The following is a 17,827-nucleotide window of genomic DNA, read 5'->3' on the forward strand; positions in this document are numbered from 1 at the left end:
AAGCTAGAGAGGGGAAGGTCAGGCTGTTAGTGAGAGCTCATAGTCAGGAGTTGGTACAGGATCCATGCCCACCCTGTCTGCCTTGTCCTGCCCACCACCCTGAGCAGCCCAGAAGCCAGGCAGGTACCTGCCCCAGCTGTGGCCACCCAGGGCCAGCCCGTCAGGCTGCTGGGCCACCCTAACCACACCCTGCCCAGCAAGGAACCAAGAAGGGGAGTCATGTGGAGGTGTTAAGTTCTGAGGAGAATGTGGGGAGATAAGGCATTTAGACAAGATGCTCTTACCCTGCCACCCATTCAGTGCTGGTGTGTCTCTAAGCTCATTCCAGGTTTATGTCCTTTTCCTCTTCTAACATTCCTGTGAGGGAGCTAGCAGGGCAGCTTGGAGGGGGCACTTACTCCCTGAATTCCCAAAGCCCAGTGAAGCCCAGCTCTGCCCTGCAGGATCAGACCCCTTCTGTCAGGAAAACAGGCAGAGCACTGGAAGAGCCAGAAACATGGGTCACGGCCCGGGTGTGACAGGCCCGGCAGCTGTTGGCAAGGGCAGGAGTCCTTGGGTAGTGAGTGCCAACCAAGGGGCCTGGACCAGTGCCACAAGTGGGGCCCCCGTCTCCCAAGGTGGTCCAGGGCTCTCCTGAGAAGCTGCCTTGATGGTGAAGAGCCAGAGAAGGGGTCCTCTGCCTGCTCACCCCCCACCATCTCCCTCAGCACCTCTGCTTTTCAGTGGGCTGGGTTTCTGACTTAGACTCTGCTCAGACAAAGGATTCTGCTGCCTAAAACAAAACCACACATCTGGTCAAACCTCACTGCTCTCCAGTGGAGGGAGTAGAGGCCTGGAGAGGGACAAGGACTTGCCTCGGGTCACACCCAGGTCAGGATGGGGTCGTAGTAGGGGCCAGGGGAGTGAAAGTGTCTGCTCTGGGCCAGGTGGCTCTTGTGTCAGCTCCCCAGCTTCAGGACTGACTGTCTCAGGGACGCAGATGCTCCTGAGAGCGGGCCTTCCCCGTGGGGCTTACTGGGTCAGGCCAAGCCCCAGCACTTAGACTGCCCCCTGCCGAGCTTTAGATCCCACAGCCACTGAGTGATCCTCCAGACCTGCCTTTTCCTCTCACCCATGAGCAGATAGAGGCACAGGAATGCCCAGAAAACCCACGGCCAAACCAGGCCTGGACTGAGGCCCCTCCACCCGTGCAACCTGCGTTTTGCTCTCTGAGGAGAAGAGGGTCTCCCTGTGGTGTCATCAGGCCTTCGTGCCTCAGCTCTGCGTCCTTTCTGGTCCTTCCAGACTGTGCTGGGTACTGTGCTTGGCACCAGGATGCAGACACCCGTGCTGTCCGGGAAGAGGGACGGAGAGCAGGGAGTGGTGTGTGTGAGGGAGGGGAAGCCGGCAAGGTCCAGCCTCCTGAGGAGGGCTTTCCTGAGGGAGAGCTGGTGCGGCCAGGTGTGGGAGAGGACGGCCCCTGCCACGGCCTCGAAGCCAGAGAGGAGCCCTGGGGGTGGCGAGGGGCAGCCCTGAGCCCCACGTGTCCCTTCTCTTTCAGAGTGCAGCTCCTTCTCGCCACCCACCACAGTGATCCTCCTCATCCTCCTGTGCTTCGAGGGGCTGCTCTTCCTCATTTTCACATCAGTCATGTTTGGGACCCAGGTGCACTCCATCTGCACGGATGAGACGGTAAGCAAGCGGGCAGCCTGCTCACCGCCTACCTCCACAGCTGGGGTCGGGGGAGGGCTGCTTGCAGGCCAGACCTGGGAGCCCAGTGGCCAGGCCCTGGGTGTGCAGGGCACATTCCTCCATTTGCAGTGACTCGGGATCTTCTTCCTCCCCACTTGGGACTGGCACTCACATCACACCAGGAATGGGGCCCCGCAGCCTCGGCAAAGGGTTCCCTTTTGTTACGAGCCCTTCCACCTTCCCGTGATGGTTCTGTCTTGGACACGGCTCTGGGTCGGGCATTCTGCTAGGCACTGGGATGCCCTTCCCATCCAGTGGCCACAGGCTTGGAGACAGGTGGTGGACAAAGGGCACCCTCACCCAGGTGGCACAGACAGGGTCGGCTTCCCAGAGAAGGTGCCTTCACGAACAGGTCCTGAGGGTGGAGTCAGGAGACAGCCCAGCTTGGGCCCCCAGAGCAGTGGGCAGCAAGGCCCGGCTCTGGTCCTCGTCTGCTGCCTTCTACCTGCCCCCACCTAACGCCCTGCTCACAGCTCCTTCTCTGGGAGCTTCAAAGCTGCTGGCTCAGCCAAGCTGGAGCCCATACCCCTGGTGCCACTGCCACTACCTCTCAACCTTCCTAAGGTGTCCAAAAGCCTCCAGGTGGTCAGTCCGTGGCTGTGATGTGGGCATTTCTTCCCTGTTCGGGTTTGGGGTCTGGGTAAGGGGCCCCAGGAGGAAGGGGCAGCCCTTAGCTCTGGGGTGAGGTCATGAGTCCGTCCTGGCTTCCCAAGGTCCTCTTCAGGTAGCAGCTCTCAACAGTCGTCTAGGGTTCTTTGGGGGAACTTTGGCCGATTGGGTAGTCAGCCTTAGATGGAGGCTCGTAGGAAGACTCAGTTGTTGCTGCTGCTGCTGAGGCCCCATTCCTGTGGGTGTGGAAATTCAGCATGTGGAGAAGGACGATGCTGCCGGCTGCCAAGGCACCACCATTTGGATCTGCGGCAATTCCCCATGGTTTAGAAGGTTGGGTGCCTCTCAGCACCTTTTCTCTTTTATAAGCATTCATATCATTGTAAAAGAGTGTCTGCAAAAATAGTAGCCAATGGTGTAGATCCAGCTGTGTATCCATGCAGTAAATGTGACAGACTTCTCTGCGTAAGACCTGCAGGGAACCCAGAGGTGACTATCTGGCCCTACCCGCTGTTGGGACACCCCCCAGGCCACGCAAGCCATGGTCTGGGGGAGCTGGAGGGAAAACTCTCATGGCCCTGGTCCTAGTTGCTCTTCCCCCTCAAGGGTATTCCTAAAGAGAGTCACACTGAAAGGAAAGGAGAAAGAAGCCAAGGGCCTGCAGCTCATGGGAAAGGGCAACTTGCCCTTGGCCTGTATTGTCCCAGGGCCCTAGGCTGTGAACCTAGGTGTCCGACAGACACCTGTTTGGGACGCATAGGAGAGCCAGGAGGACCCATGACCTCCCACTGCCCAGACTCAGACTGGGCTGTCCCCTCAGGCCCCACCCCTGCTCCTCCACCTCACAGAGACCACAGCAGACAGACCCCTGGCCAGGCTCCTGCCAGGCTGCCTCTCCCCTGTCCTCCAGCCCCACCCGCTGACCACCTCCTTCAGGAGAAGGGAAAAGGGAGGGATCAGCCTGCTCCCCCAGGCCACATTTTTCTTGCGAGACTTGGCCAGGGGGTCGTGCGGGCTCTGTGACAACTGCTGAGGTGGCCTTGGGTCACACTTCTCCCCAAAGGAGCACAGGAAGGCCTTTGCCGGGACTGAGGCTGAGGCTGAGCGGTCTGTCCGTGCGGCCCTTCTAATCTATACTAATCCCTCTCCTTCCTCCTCTGTGGTGACCTCTCCCTCCTGTTCCACCTCCTCCACTGTGCCTCGCCAGTCCCGCTAAGCAGGGGGCTCCTTGGCCCCTCAGGCTGGGGGGCCTAACAGCACCAGAGCTGGTCCTTTGACCTGGTTCTTTTTTTTGTCTGCAAAGTGGTCATAGTAGCTTCAGACTTACCATGAACCGATCCCAAATTAACGGCCGTCCTTGGCTATCATGATCTCAAGCTCCCTGCCAGCTGAGGCTTCCTGCGCCCCAGCCTTCACATTGCTCCCCCACACACAGCTCAGAACCAGGCCTGAAGCGCCTCTGTAGACCCAGCAAGGACTCACTTAACAAAACACTGGATTGCACAACTAGGAACAGTGGCTTAGGGGCCTGCTGACTTTGCTCATTTGTCCCTTCCTTCCTGGAGGGACTTACACATGCGTGCCTATATGCCCACCCCCCCAAAAAAAATTATGAATTTTTTCTTTAGCACTTTTTATGAGAGAAAGAGAAGAAAAATGTACTATGTAGATAAGCTTCATGGCTTTAAAAAGGAAGCATTTACTCCATTCACCTCGAGCTAATGGATATCTCTCCCCCAAAACCACAGCAGTAAAGTGCTTGACTGAAAGTATGATTGTTCTTGTTTTCAGGGAATAGAACAATTGAAAAAGGAAGAGAGAAGATGGGCTAAAAAAACAAAATGGATGAACATGAAAGCCGTTTTTGGCCACCCCTTTTCTCTAGGCTGGGCCAGCCCCTTTGCCACGCCAGACCAAGGGAAGGCAGACCCGTACCAGTATGTGGTCTGAAGGACCCCTGACCAGCATTGCCACTCAGACACAAACCACATCCCAGCACTACCATCCAATCTGTTCTCATGAACGTTTAAACCGAAAAAGCAAAACAACTACTCTAAAACATTTTTTTAAATGTCTCAAGTAAAATGGCTGAACATTGCAGAGAAAAAAAAAATGTCCCCATGTTTTATTTTTAAAAGATCATCCTTTCTATTTTTTTGGTGACCGAAGCTGCTTTTCTTTTTTCCTTTTTAAAATCACTTCTCTGATCTCTGGTTTCCTCTCTGCTGTCTGTCTGGCATGACTAATGTGGAGGGCGCTGTCTCCAGGCCATGCCCCCTTGTACTAACTGAGTCGTGACGCTTGTGCGTGGATGGACCGGCCTGGACACCTGTTTGGGACGCATAGGAGAACCAGGAGGGCCCATGACCTCCCACTGCCCAGGAGGCAGTGGCGAGCACCCAAATGGGAGTTAAAACCTCACCGAAGATGGATGCTTACTCCTTGTGACCTGAGAGGGCCAGGATCAGGGCTGGAGCCCTTAAAAGGGTCCTTGACACAGTGGCCTCATCCCCCATATGAACACGATTCGCCTCCTAATTCACAAAATCAATTGCCTGCCTTGTACTTTATGGGCTCTGGGTGTGTAGAATGACTTGTGGGGTGGGGGATGGAGATGAAAGGGGTCTTATTTGTATTCTGAATCACCAGTTATATTCCAACTCTGAGTATTTGGAAGAATGTGAAGAAGTTTTTCCAGTTCCAAATGCCTTATACAATCAAAAGAAGAAGAAAATGACCCAGCTTCAGGCGAGCTACATTTCCCTAGTTAACGTTTGCTTCTTCTCTGACCTCCCCACCTCCCTCCCTCTCCTAGCGAGGTGTCGGTTAAGCAGTGTTATTGCCAAGTGAAACAGCCTCAGCTCCACTGTCAACCCCTTCTTCCTCATTTTGTAAATCCCTGCAGTGGGTTTACTTTCTGACATTTTAGACCCATAAATGTGCACATACCCATGTCTTGTCTGTATTTTAACCTGGGAGACCATTATCCTGCATGGGCTGACTGTGATGCAAGGGCAACATTACAGCCAAACATTTTAAAGTTGAGAGATGGCCATCCATCCACTGGAATCGGCAGACACACCTAAGCCTGTGGCGCCGAAACTGAGTAGCTTTTCCATTTGCATACTTGTGTGTTGAGTCTCATTTGAAGGAGGAAGGGCCTGAAGACAGTGGCGGGAGGTGAGGGGACAGGGAGTACGCATCAAATGCAGAGGTCGCAAATCCGAATACCATCTCAGCATGGATTTGTTTTTTTAAGCGATCACCACAAACCATTTTTTATCTTTTGCTTGGGGTGGGTTTGGGGTGAGGTTTATTAAATCAGCCCTGGGTGGGGAGAGACTTCATCTAGCTATATGATCTTTCAGAAAAGTAAGTGGAACATGCTGCCTCTTTTCAATTCTGTCAGTGCTTCCACATGGAAACAAAACGCAATAAAATTTTTCCAAAACCTGTTCTGGCTGAGCTCCCTTCCCTCACAGTGTTACCCCTCAGGGAGAGCCGATTGTCCAGTCAACGTGAGTGTGCTATGTTTGGGCATTTCTTTCATTGCTTTTAAAGGACATGTATGCATGCTCTCTCTCTTGAATGAGGTTTCTATTGCGTCGCCACTAAAGGACATTTACAGCCCCATCTTGGACAAGGTGCCCCCACCAGGCCTCTCCTCTGGCTCTTTCTGCTTCCTGAGTCCCTTCTCTTATGCTTGTGGGCTCCCAGTTGCTACAGAAAAACTCATCATGTCTGTGGAGTTTGCTTCTAGGGTTGGGCCTGGGAGAGAGACCCATTTTCTTCTGCCCACCCAGCAGAAGGCAAAGTCAAGCCAGAGGAAATCACTGGAAGCTTCCACACACGCCCTGGGACATCGCTTTGAGGAGCTCTTCACCACGCCTCGGATGTTTAACCAAGGAACCCTGTGACCTTTCCTAAGTCAGTTAACTTCGACCTGCCTCTGCTGTGCTATTTACGCCATGGTCAAGGCTTCGATCTGGGCTTTTTTTTTTTAATGCTGCTTTTAAATCTACTTTATAGCATTTGTTTCCCATGTGCTTTCAGAAGGGAGAGTAAGACTCAGGGAATATTTTTAAGTATTTGTATGCCTCAAAATACCCCATCTTCAAGGGCATTTTTTTAAGTGACCCAAGTTGGTTCTTCCTCCCATGGAATTTCTAAGGAATACAGTAGATAGTGCTGAAGATGTATTGAATTTTTTTCAAATCCTAAAAATAGAAACTCATCATTTGTACCTAAGCATACCACGTATATCTTTCCCAGAGGGAGAGCCTCCTTCTGACGCCCTGTATGACTCTGTCTGGGTTTTTATGAGCCCTTTGTCTGATGAATTTTCCCCAGTTCTCAAGCCAGAGTGAAATGCTGTACTCAGAACATAGGAATAGCCCAAAATTCTCTGTGTTCTTCCTATTTCATCTTGTTGAGATGGAGAACGTTTTGCCAGGAGCACAATGACTAAGGAATGTGGCTGTCCTCTGCAGCATAGTGACAGGAAGAAACAGGCATCCCTGAGCCCTCGTCAGTATTCCCAGACATCTGGTGAAGGAGGACATCTCTACACAAAGGCAGACCTAGCCTTTTGCTTCGGCACAGGAATCCTGACAGCACTGAATGGTGTGTGCATGGGAAAATGAGACAGCAGTAGCCACAGTCTTTCAGAATGTGGGCTCTGAGGAGTGGAAAGGAAAAATAAAGAGGAAGGTGACTTGGCCAGTTGGATTAGGTGACTCCTTCCTGCCTGTCAACTTCCTGTTTGTGTTCGTAGCAACCAGACTGACCATGCAGAAGGCTTAGGAGCAAACAAATCTATGCATATTTGCATGGGCTTGGTGACGTCATGCACAAAATGGATTCGGGTAGAAATGTATGTGCTACGTCTTCTTTTAATCATACCATTTCATCTTTGTAATACTTTTTCCTTGGAAGAACCCAAAGTGAGGCATGTTGAGTTACCAGCTTTTAAAATCCACCTTCCTGGGGGCTTCCCTGGTGGCGCAGTGGTTGAGAGTTTGCCTGCCAATGCAGGGGACATGGGTTCGAGCCCTGGTCTGGGAAGATCCCACATGCCGCGGAGCAACTAGGCCCGTGAGCCACAACTACTGAGCCTGCGCATCTGGAGCCTGTGTTCCTCAACAAGAGAGGCTGCGACAGTGAGAGGCCCGTGCACCACGATGAAGAGTGGCCCCCGCTCGCCGCAACTAGAGAAAGCCCTCGCACAGAAATGAAGACCCAACACAGCCATAAATAAATTAACAAACAAACAAACAAGCCACCTTCCTGATGAGATAGGTTAAGCAATGTTTATTAAACACTTACTTGAGGTTGGCATCACACAGAAACCCCAGACTGGGCTGGGCTCTCCCAGCTAGGCCAATGGGTTTTACGTTTTTCTCACTTCAAAACTTGTAGCGCATAAGCCTCCAGGGTGAGCCAGCCAGTAGAAGTGAGGGGTTCCAACCTTAAAGGGGACCTTAGTTGTCAAAGATACGTGAAGAGAAGAAGATTTTACTAGGTTCCCTCTTGCGAATCTTGCTGAGGATGTACTGAGGCAGTGCACCTCAAAGTGTGGTCCATAGACCAGCAACATCCTCATCACCTGGGGACTTATTAGAGATGAAGATTCTCAGGCTCCATTCCAGACCTGCTGAATCAGAAACTCTGAGGGGGTGGGGCGGCAGTGATCTGGATTTTCACAGCCCTCCAGTTGATGGTGACACATGTTCAAGTCTGAGGATCCACTTGGGGCTTGCAGGGGTTGCACAAAGCCCTGCTGATTAAGCGATCCTGTGTGCTGCGGGGCTCAGTGTGGTGCTGGGTGGGCTGTGCCCACTGTGAGCCCCTCTTCCCTCATAACCAGCGGCCTCCCCAGCCAATAAATGCTGAGAAAACAAGGAAAGTATTTGTTTAAAGGAGAGCCAAACTGTTAGTCTGTCCAGCAATCTTTCTGCACATCTTATCTGGCCAACTGGTTTCTGGACCGAGGGGCCCTTTGGGTGAAGAACCATTCCAAAAGGAGATGAGACAGAGTGAAGCCAGGGTCCTCCCAGTGGGAGCGGTGGCCAGTGAGTGATTAGAGCCTGGAGCGACGACACACATGAATGTCCTGGCCTTTGGTTTCCATCTGTGGACCTCAACACCCATGTGGCTTTTTCTTGTATCTTTTAAATACATATCTGCCTGAGAATCACCTAACAAAGGATAAAGGATTCACAGTGAAACAAAAACAAGCCACTGACGAGTCTACTCTCCCAAACCAAAGACTTCATTCCCCCACCCCGCTTCCTCAAGAAAAAATCATTAATGACTTGAGCCTCATGATTACCCTAGCAAAGCTCACTCAAAGAGTGAGTCCCAGGGATCCCTCATCTGCGCGCACGGGAGCTGATGACGCCGATCCAAGGAACTATGAAAAGCGTTGCAGAATAGTGTTTGCAAAAACCTTCGGGGGGAAGACACGTGCTCTGACATGGACATAAAGGATGCCCTGAATTTCTGCAGCTGAGGTCATGGGGTGATGGGGCCTTGGGTCCTGGCCTCAGTCTTTGGTTCAAATCCCTGCTCAGCTACTTCCTTCCTGTGTGACCTTAGGCAGTAATTTACTTAAGCCTCAGTTTTCTCGTCTGTAAAATCAGGGAGATAATCTAAATCACAAAATTGGTGTGACGATTCAAAGAGAGAAATGAATGTAAATGTTAGGATGGTGTCTGGCACGTTGTATGGCTTTAGGGAATGTTAGCTATGTTGAAGCTGTACTTTCAGACCATGTGCACAACTGTTCATGATGTGTGAGATCAGTGTATTGGTTTGCAACAGAATTTTTTTAAAGAAATAAAAAATAATGCATTACACCTTGTAAAATATGTATTGTTTCATGAAACTTCGGTGGGGGGGGGTGTGTGCGTGCGCGTGCTCGTATGCAACAGAAGAGTATTTCCTATTGTGGGCTGCACTAAAAAGATGTGAAACCACTGATGAGGAGAGAGTTGTCTGGCCATCTCTGAGGAGGACACATTTGCATAAGCTGCAGCACCTCCGACTTTCTACGTCTGAGATGCAGGGAGCAGGGGGACCTCCTGCTCTTGGGCCTTAGCTGAGTCCTTACAGAGCATGTGCCTGGGTCTCTGCCTCCTGGGGAGCCGTAGTCCTGGTACATTCATTTTGGGGCATTCGTGAGTTTGCTTATAGATCACAGCTCATGTGTCACCCAGGGAGACCAGGCCCAAAAGGCCCAAGTCACACACTCCCTGCAAGAGGTGCTGGTTTAGGCTGTTGCCCACTTACCGGGGATCAACCATTCTTGTCTGCATGAGCCTAAAGTGGGTATCATTGCTGCCTCCGCAAACCTCCAGCTTAAGAACTCTGCCTTCAGGATGCCTTTATATCCACACAGAACTCAAAATTGAGTCCTACCAGGGAAAAGAAACCCCACTGGCTCCTCCTGAACCTGAGGGTCCAGACCCTCAGCCTTTCTTATGCATCAGATTCGTTTGGAATATTTTCTCCTCTTCAGACCCAGAGCTGACACTCCTGGATGTTCACTTAACTGCTGAGGAGGTTCATCTGGTGGGCAGGCCAGGCTCCATCTGGAACATTTTTACGAGCTTGCTGAGGAGGTTGAGTAGAGACCAAGAGTGCTCTTCTGGGAACACGCCACCACAGGGGAAAATCATCATCCTGTGGGCTCTCTTTTTTTTTTAAATTAAAAAAAATTTTTTTATTGAAGTATGGTTGATGTACAATATTATATGTTACAATATTTGATTGAAAAATTTTAAAGGTTATACTCCATTTATAATTATTATAAAATATTGGCTATATTCCCTATGTTGTACAATATATCCTTGTAGCTTATTTTATACAGAACAGTTTGTACCTTTAATAACTTACTCCTACATCGCCCCTCATCTTTTGCCTCTCCCGACTGGTAACCACTAATTTGTTCTCTATATCTGTGAGTCTGCTTCTTTTTTGTTTTATTCACTGGTTTTTTGTATTTTTTAGATTCCACATAGAGGTGATATCATACAGTATTTGTCTTTCTCTGTCTGACTTATTTCACTTAGCATAATACCCATCCATGTTGTTGCAAATGGCAAAAGTTCTTTTCTTTATGGCTGAGTAATATTCCATTGTATATATATACCACATCTTCTTTATCCATTCACCTGTTGACGTACATTTAGGTTGCTTCCATGTCTTGGCTATTGTAAATAGCACTGCTTTGAACATTGCGGTAACTTTTTGAATCCATGTTTTTGTTTCTTTCAGATATATATCCAGGAGTGGAATTGCTGGGTCATATGGTAGTTATATTTTTAGTTTTTTGAGAAACCTCCATACTGTTTTCCACAGTGGTTTCACCAATTTACATTCCCAGCAACAGTGCATAAGTGTTCCCTTTTCTCCACATCCTTGTTAACATTTGTTATCTGTACTGTTTTTGATGATAGCCAGTCTTACAGGTGATATTATAGTTTTGATTTGCATTTCTCTGATGATTAGTGATGTTGAGCATCTTTTCACGTGCCTGTTGGTCATCTGCATGTCCTCTTTGGAGATCTGTCTATTCAGGTCTTCTGACCATTTTTTAAGCAGCTTGTTTGTTTGTTGATACTGAGTTGTATGAGCTGTTTATATATTTTGAATATTAACCCTTCATCGGTCATATAATTTGAAAATATTTTCTCCCATTCTGTAGATCATCTTTGTTTTGTCGATGGTTTCCTTTGGTATGCAAAAGTGTTTAAGGTTAATTAGGTCTCACTTGTTTATTTTTGCTTTTATTTCCTTTGCTCTAGGAGACAGATCCAAAATTTTATTGCTATGATTTATGGCACAGAGTGTTCTGCCTATGTTTTCCTCTAGGAGTTTTATGGTTTCTGGTCTTACATTTAGGTCTTTAATTTATTTTGAGTGTATTTTGTATATGGTGTTAGCGAATGTTCTAATTTCATTCTTTTATGGGTGGCTGTCCAGTTTTACCAGCACCACTTATTGAAGAGACTATCCTTTCTCCATTGTATATTCTTGCCTCCTTTGTTTTGGATTATTTTTCCAAAAATGTGTGGGTTTATTTCTGGGCTCTCTATTCTGTTCCATTGATCTGTTTGTTTTTTGTGCCAGTACCATACTGTTTTGATTACTATAGCTTTGTAGTATAGTCTGAAGTTAGGGAGCATGATTCCTCCAGCTCTGTTCTTCTTTCTCATGATTGTTTTGGCTATTCTGGGTCTTTAGTGGTTCCATACAAATTTAAAAATTATTTGTTCTAGTTCTGTGAAAAATGCCATTGGTATTTTGATAGGGATTCCGTTGAATCTGTAGATTGTCTTGGGTAGTGTGGTCATTTTAACAATATTAATTCTTCCAATATAAGAACATGATATATCTTTCCATCTGTGTTGTCCTGTGGGCTCTTTTGCTTCATTTCCCTCTGCGGCTTTTCTCTGCCTTTGAGTGAGGATTTGCAGTAGGATTGAAAATGCATTGGGCAGAGTGAACACACCAGTTCTCATCCTGGTTCTGAGGCACAACCAGCAGGATGAGCTTCAGCCGCTGTCACAGCCTCTCAGAACCCCTGTCTTCCCCTATAACGAGTGTTAGTACTAACACCCACCTCCTCTCAGGGTGGTTGTAAGGACCCACAGTCACAGCTTTGAGTGAGCTCAGTCAGTGCAGACCCAGCCAGTCTGTCATTTCTGGGTGTCCCCTCTGTAGCCTGGTCTGCCACGTGGCCATATCCCAGCACCCCTGCAGTCATGGTTAGAACGCCTCTCTCAACAGGCTGCGAATGATCAACCAGGAAGGGAACCCAGAATCCCCAAAGCCAGTCACTCAGCTGGCCATTGCTGCTCCCGCCAAGGAGGGAGGCCTGGTGAGGGGTCGGACCGTGAATAGCACAGCATCCTGTGCCCCAGACCCACGTGAGGTTCCCTCAAGAGTTGTGTCAATAAGGTCCATTTTCTGAAACAGCTTTTCTGTTCTGATTATAAAAGTCACACCTGCTTCTTGGTGAAAACTTGGAACATGTGGGAAGTCTACAGAGATAAATCAAATCTAAAATCCCATCCCCAGGACTTCCCTGGTGGTGCAATGGTTAAGAACCTGCCTGCCAATGCAAGGGACACAGGTTCGAGCCCTGGTCCGGGAAGATCCCACATGCCGTGGAGCAACTAAGCCCCTGTGCCATAACTACTGAGCCTGCGCTCTAGAGCCTATGTGCCACAACTACTGAGCCCACGTGCTGCAACTATTGAAGCCTGGGTGCCTAGAGTCCGTGCTTCGCAACAAGAGAAGCCACTGCAATGAGAAGCCTACATGCTGCAATGAAGAGTAGCCCCCACTTGCTGCAACTAGAGAAAGCCCGCGCGCAGCAACAAAGACCCAACTCAGCTGATTAATTAATTAATTAAAAAAAATAAAATCCTATCCCCAAATCCCAGGTTCCACAATGATGTCAGGTGCAACTTTGCTTTCTTCCCTTGTCACCACGTGGACAGGACTCTCCAGTGTATGTAAAACTGTATTGATGCCACTTTTTTTTTTAATTTTATTGAAGTATAGTTGACTTACAATGATGTGTTAATTTATGCTGTTCAGCAAAGTGATTCAGTTATACATATATATATATATATATTCTTTTTCACATTCTTTTCCATTGTGATTTATCACAGGATATTGAATATAGTTCCCTGTGCTATACAATAGGACTTTGTTGTTTATCCATTCTATATATAATAGTTTGCATCTACTAATCCCAAACTCCCAATCCTTCCCTCTCCCACCTCCCCTCCCCCTGGTCAACCACAAGTCTGTTCTCTGTGTCTGTGAGTCTGTTTCTGTTTCTTAGATATGTTCATTTGTGTTATAGTGTAGTCTCCACATTTAAGTGATACTATATGGTATTTGTCTAGGTCCATCCATGTAGCTGCAAATGGCATTATTTCATTCTTTTATATGGCTGAGTAGTATTCCATTGTGTGTATGTGTGTGTGTGTGTGTGTGTGTGTATGTGTATATCTCCCCACCACATCTTCTTTATCCATTCATCTGTTGATGGACATTTAGGTTGTTTCCAAGTCTTGGCTATTGTAAACAGTGCTTCTTTGAATATAGGGGTTCATGTATCTTTTCAAATTATAATTTTGTCTGGGTATATGCCCAGGAGTGGGATTGCTGGATCATATGGCAACTCCATTTTTAGTTATTTGAGGAACCTGCATACTGTTTTCCATAGCAGGCATTGGTACGTTTTCCATACCAATTTATATTCCCACCAGCAGTGTAAGAGGATTCCCTTTTCTCCACACTCTCTCCAGCATTTATTATTTGTAGACTTTTTGATGATGGCCATTCTGACCAGTGTGAAGTGGTACCTCACTGCAGTTTTTATTTTCATTTTTCTAATAATTAGCGATGATGAGCATCTTTTCATGTGCCTACTGGCCATCTATATGTCTTCTTTGGAGGAATGTCTATTTAGGCCTTCTGCCAATTTTTCGATTGGGTTCTTTGTTTTTTGTTGTTGAGTTGTATGAGCTGTTCGTATATTTTGAAAATTAGGCCCTTGTCGTTGATGCCACTTTTAATAACTGCATAGTGTTCTGCTTTATAGAATAATTTACTTAGCCATCATTATTGGACATTTTGATTGTTTCCAACTTCTCATTATTAATCCGTGTTCAAGACTGTATTGCATAAATCGTGTCTCAGATTTTTCTTAGCTTTATATTGAGAAATAATTTCAGACTTAACAAAACAAAATAGTAAAAATAGTACAAAGAGCTCCCATATGCCTTTCAATCAGTCTTTCCAAATGTAAACATTTTATAAAACCATAACACAAATATAAAAACCTGGAAATTTACTGATACAATACCATTAACTAATCTATATACTTTATTGAGAGTTCTCCAGTTGTCCCACTAGTATCGTTCTCTGTTCCAGGATGCCACATTGCATCATTTGTCCTGTGTATTTAGTTCCTCCTCAGTCTTTCTCTGTCTTTCATGAACCTGATCCTCTTTCTAGTTGAGGTTAAAGTCACATCACATAAAAGCAACCATTTTAAAGTGTGTGGTTCAGTGGCATTTAGTACGTTCATAATATTGTACAACCACCACTTCTGTCTGGTTCCAAAACAATTTCATCAGACTTTGATCCTGTTGAAGATTATTATCCTGTTGAAGATATTCTGTAGAATATCCTGACATCTGCATTTGTTTGATGTTTTCTCATAATTAGATTGAGATTATGCCTTTTGGGCAGGAAAACCAGTGAAGTGATGTTCTGTCCTTCTTGGGGCACCATATCCGAGGGCACGTGATGTTGATACATTTCATTATTGGTGATGTTAACTTCAATTTGGTTAAAGTTATATCTGCAAAGTTTCCTTACTGTAAAGGTACTGTTCTACCCTCGGTAATTAGGAAGTATCTTATGAGGAGATACTTTGAGATCAGGTTCTTTAACCTACCATTTTTCCAAAAGCCAAGAAACTTGAACCTCTGAGATGGTGTGGGAAGAAAGAGTGGTGGAGAGGAACTGGCCCAGGTGTGGCCAGATCTCAGTCTGTGCGTGTATCTCAGTTTCTCCTTCTGCACAACAGAAAGAATTATGCTGGTTATGTAAGGATCTTGTGTGGAAAAGAAGAGAAAACCTAGAACTAGATACTCAGAGGTCATTCCGAGGTGGAAAGTGCTGTCAGTGAGCAGTACCTGTGCCTGGGAAGCCCACGACAAATCTCCTTGGCTTCCAGAAGAGATGGAGGAGGCAGCGCCCCAGTGGGGGTAAAGCCTCTGCAGAGGGTGTGGTGGGCCTGGAGAGCTGGCCTGGTTGTGCCTTTAACTCCTTTGGCTTCTCCCCCTTCCCAACACCCTCTTCTGTGGCCTGGCGCAGCCGACACCCAGAGGCAGGTGAGTGGGCAGCTCGGGAGAGGCCACAGGGCATGTCTACTGCATGTGCAGTTTCGACGCCAGCCTCTGCCCCCTCGCAGCGGCCCCGTGCACCCTCCAGCTGCCCGCTGCATGTTGGCACTCGCTGTGCACAGCTTTGCTTCCTCACCTCACGTTTCGTGTGTCTCCTGCTCTCCCCCTTAACCCCATCATCCTCCTTCGTGCTGGGTTTGCTGCGCCTGCTGTAGGGGGAGTGGCCCAGGATACTTGGGGAGGGGTCGTCTTTCTGGGTGGTCTCCGGACAGGTGGCCCAGCTCATGCCTGCAGAGGCCTGAGATGTTACTCCTTGGCCCTTAGCCACTGGGCAGCCTGGTCACTGCGCAGCAGCTGGCCGGGCACCCTTGCTCCTGTGGAAGGAAAGGAGGGCAGTTGGTGGGAAACACAGGCCCTGCTTGCTGTGCTGCTCCGAGCCCCTCCCCACCCTCTGGGAGCCCCTGGCTCTGGGCCTTGGTGCTCTGCTGTGCCGGGACCTGGGGTGTGTTAGATGGCGCACGGCTGTCCCACGCTGACCCTCTTTATCCCATTGTCCCTCCAGGGCATTGAACGCCTCAAACGAAAGCACCAGCCCAGGGAACACACAGGCAGCTGGAAGTCAGTCAAAGAGACCTTTGGTGGGGACTTTTCCCTGAACTGGTTCAACCCCTTCTCCGGACCGCGTCATCCAAAGCCTCTCAGTGACAGTGACTGGGTGCGACAGGTGGCATCGCTGTCAGACACTGAGAACACAGAAACAACAGAGGAGCAGTCAGAGCAGAGGAAGGACGAGGACTCTGTGGAGGTGATAGATGAATGATACTGTGGGGAGAGGGCTAGGCACCAGGCAGCCGCATCACCCTACGTGCCGGCACCGTGGCCACGGGGCTCCTGCGCACCACTTGCTCCCCTGCACCCACTGCTCCCTTCACACCACCCCCTTGGCCTTGCCGTCCTCTGACCCCTCCTCCCTCTCCCCACATTGGACCAGGTCGGGGATGGGGGTGGACTAGGGGTGACAGAGGAAGACGAGAAACTTGCTCTGAGCTCATCTGCCCATGAGGGATTGTCAGGAACCATTCTCCGAGGCTGGGCGCCCTTCACAGCCTGTGCAGCCTCACCCAGCAAAGGAAGCTCTGAATAGGGCAGCCTGGGGGCAGAAAAGAACTGGCCTCTGTCCTTTCTTGGGATATCTGTCTTCTCTTGAGAAGGTTGGGGCCCAGGCTCCTGGCTTTTGAGAACTAAGGCTGTGCGGTTGTGATGGAAGAACAGAGCAGGGCTGGCCTTGGGAACCTGGGGTGGGACACTGGCATCAGAAGAGATGGACCTGGAAAGGCTGAAAGGATCCTGGTCACTCCCCCGAAAGGGCTTCCCCCTGGTGCCTGCCTAAACTAGAAGAAAGGCATGGCAGCCTCAGCTACCTTCAGGGCTCAGGCTTGGTTTGGGAGAGGACTCCAACAGGAGGCTATACACACACACACGGGACATGCCCAGGTTGGAAGCAATCCTGAGTTATGACAGTAACACCCAAACTTAGCTCCCGTTCTATAGATACTAGAATCCCTGAGTCAGCCTGGAGGTGTCCTGCCTTGCAGCTAAAAATCGGTCCATTCCTACTGGAAGGTCGGGAGGAAGAACCTGTTTACAGCTACTGGAACTCTGACCTCCCCTATGAAAACTGCATTTAACTGTCCGTCCTGGAGAGAGTCTAACCACCCACATGGGCAGAACTGACCAGAAATCTGGCCTGAATGTTTTAGGCCAGTTCTTCCAAGACAGTGCCCATCATGTCTCTCTAAAAGGATGGGTGGTGGCTAAGGCCTGCAGATTGAAACACACACACACACACACACACACACTCTCTCTCTCTCTCTCTCTCTCTCCCCCACCCCCCAGAGAGGGCATCTCTGGTGGGTCCCTGTGCTGCTGCCCACAACTCTGCTTCTAGGCCAGCCCTATGGGGCCACCAGCACTTGTGAGATGAGGTGGTGAACAAGGCAGACGTGGGGCACCCCTTGGGATGTCTTCTTTACCCCAAAGGTCAGGAAGGGGCACCCTTGTTTAACACCCTTCTTTTCCTGGGTCTCGTTCAAGTCAGGACCCCTCTGGCTGGCCTGCCCCCTCTGCACCCCGAGGTGGAGGCCCACAGGGTCACAAAGGCAGCTTTATTCCTGGGGATGGGGGAGTGAATGGGAGGTACAGAGGGATGGATCTTACCTCCTTGGCCATGAGAGAGAGGAACTGAAGCAACAGGATCAGCAAATTCACAGACCACATCTAGGGCCACATCCAAGATGGTTCCCAAGGGAAGGCCTTCCTGAAAAGGGGACCTGGGGTCCAGCAGCATGTCCGGGGAGCACAGGGCTGGCTGTCCTCACCACGTGTGAGCTGAGAGTGCTCAGCAGGGTAAGGGTCTGGGATGGGCCTGCCTGGTATGAGGGGGAGGGGTGCTCTCCGATCACTCCCAATGCTGCCTGGAGGAGGGGGATGTTTCAGGTGTTAGAGTGAGAGTGAAATGTCTGGATGGGACCAGGTGAGGAGGCTGTGGCTTC

General features: G+C 49.2%; 1 protein-coding gene across 4 annotated transcripts in view; it reads left to right on the forward strand.

Annotated features, from left to right (window-relative positions):
* ZDHHC3 (zDHHC palmitoyltransferase 3) overlaps positions 1–16,095 on the forward strand; it is a gene marked incomplete at both ends in the record, with an annotated part of 37,714 nt that extends 21,619 nt beyond the window's left edge. For 2 of the 4 annotated variants that reach the window (XM_079713496.1, XM_079713497.1), the window contains 2 exons: positions 1,541–1,671; positions 15,838–16,095. In XM_079713496.1, the coding sequence (XP_079569622.1) occupies positions 1,541–1,671; positions 15,838–16,095 (389 nt within the window). Of the gene's footprint in view, positions 1–1,540; positions 1,672–4,131; positions 4,434–15,837 lie in introns of those variants that run through there. The other 2 variants (XM_079713498.1, XM_079713499.1) reach the window with 1 other exon arrangement.
* Between the last annotated feature and the right edge of the window lie 1,732 nt (positions 16,096–17,827).

Source organism: Hyperoodon ampullatus (genome assembly GCF_949752795.1).
Source record: "Hyperoodon ampullatus genome assembly, chromosome: 10".
In the NCBI taxonomy this organism is placed as follows: Eukaryota; Metazoa; Chordata; class Mammalia; order Artiodactyla; family Ziphiidae; genus Hyperoodon; species Hyperoodon ampullatus.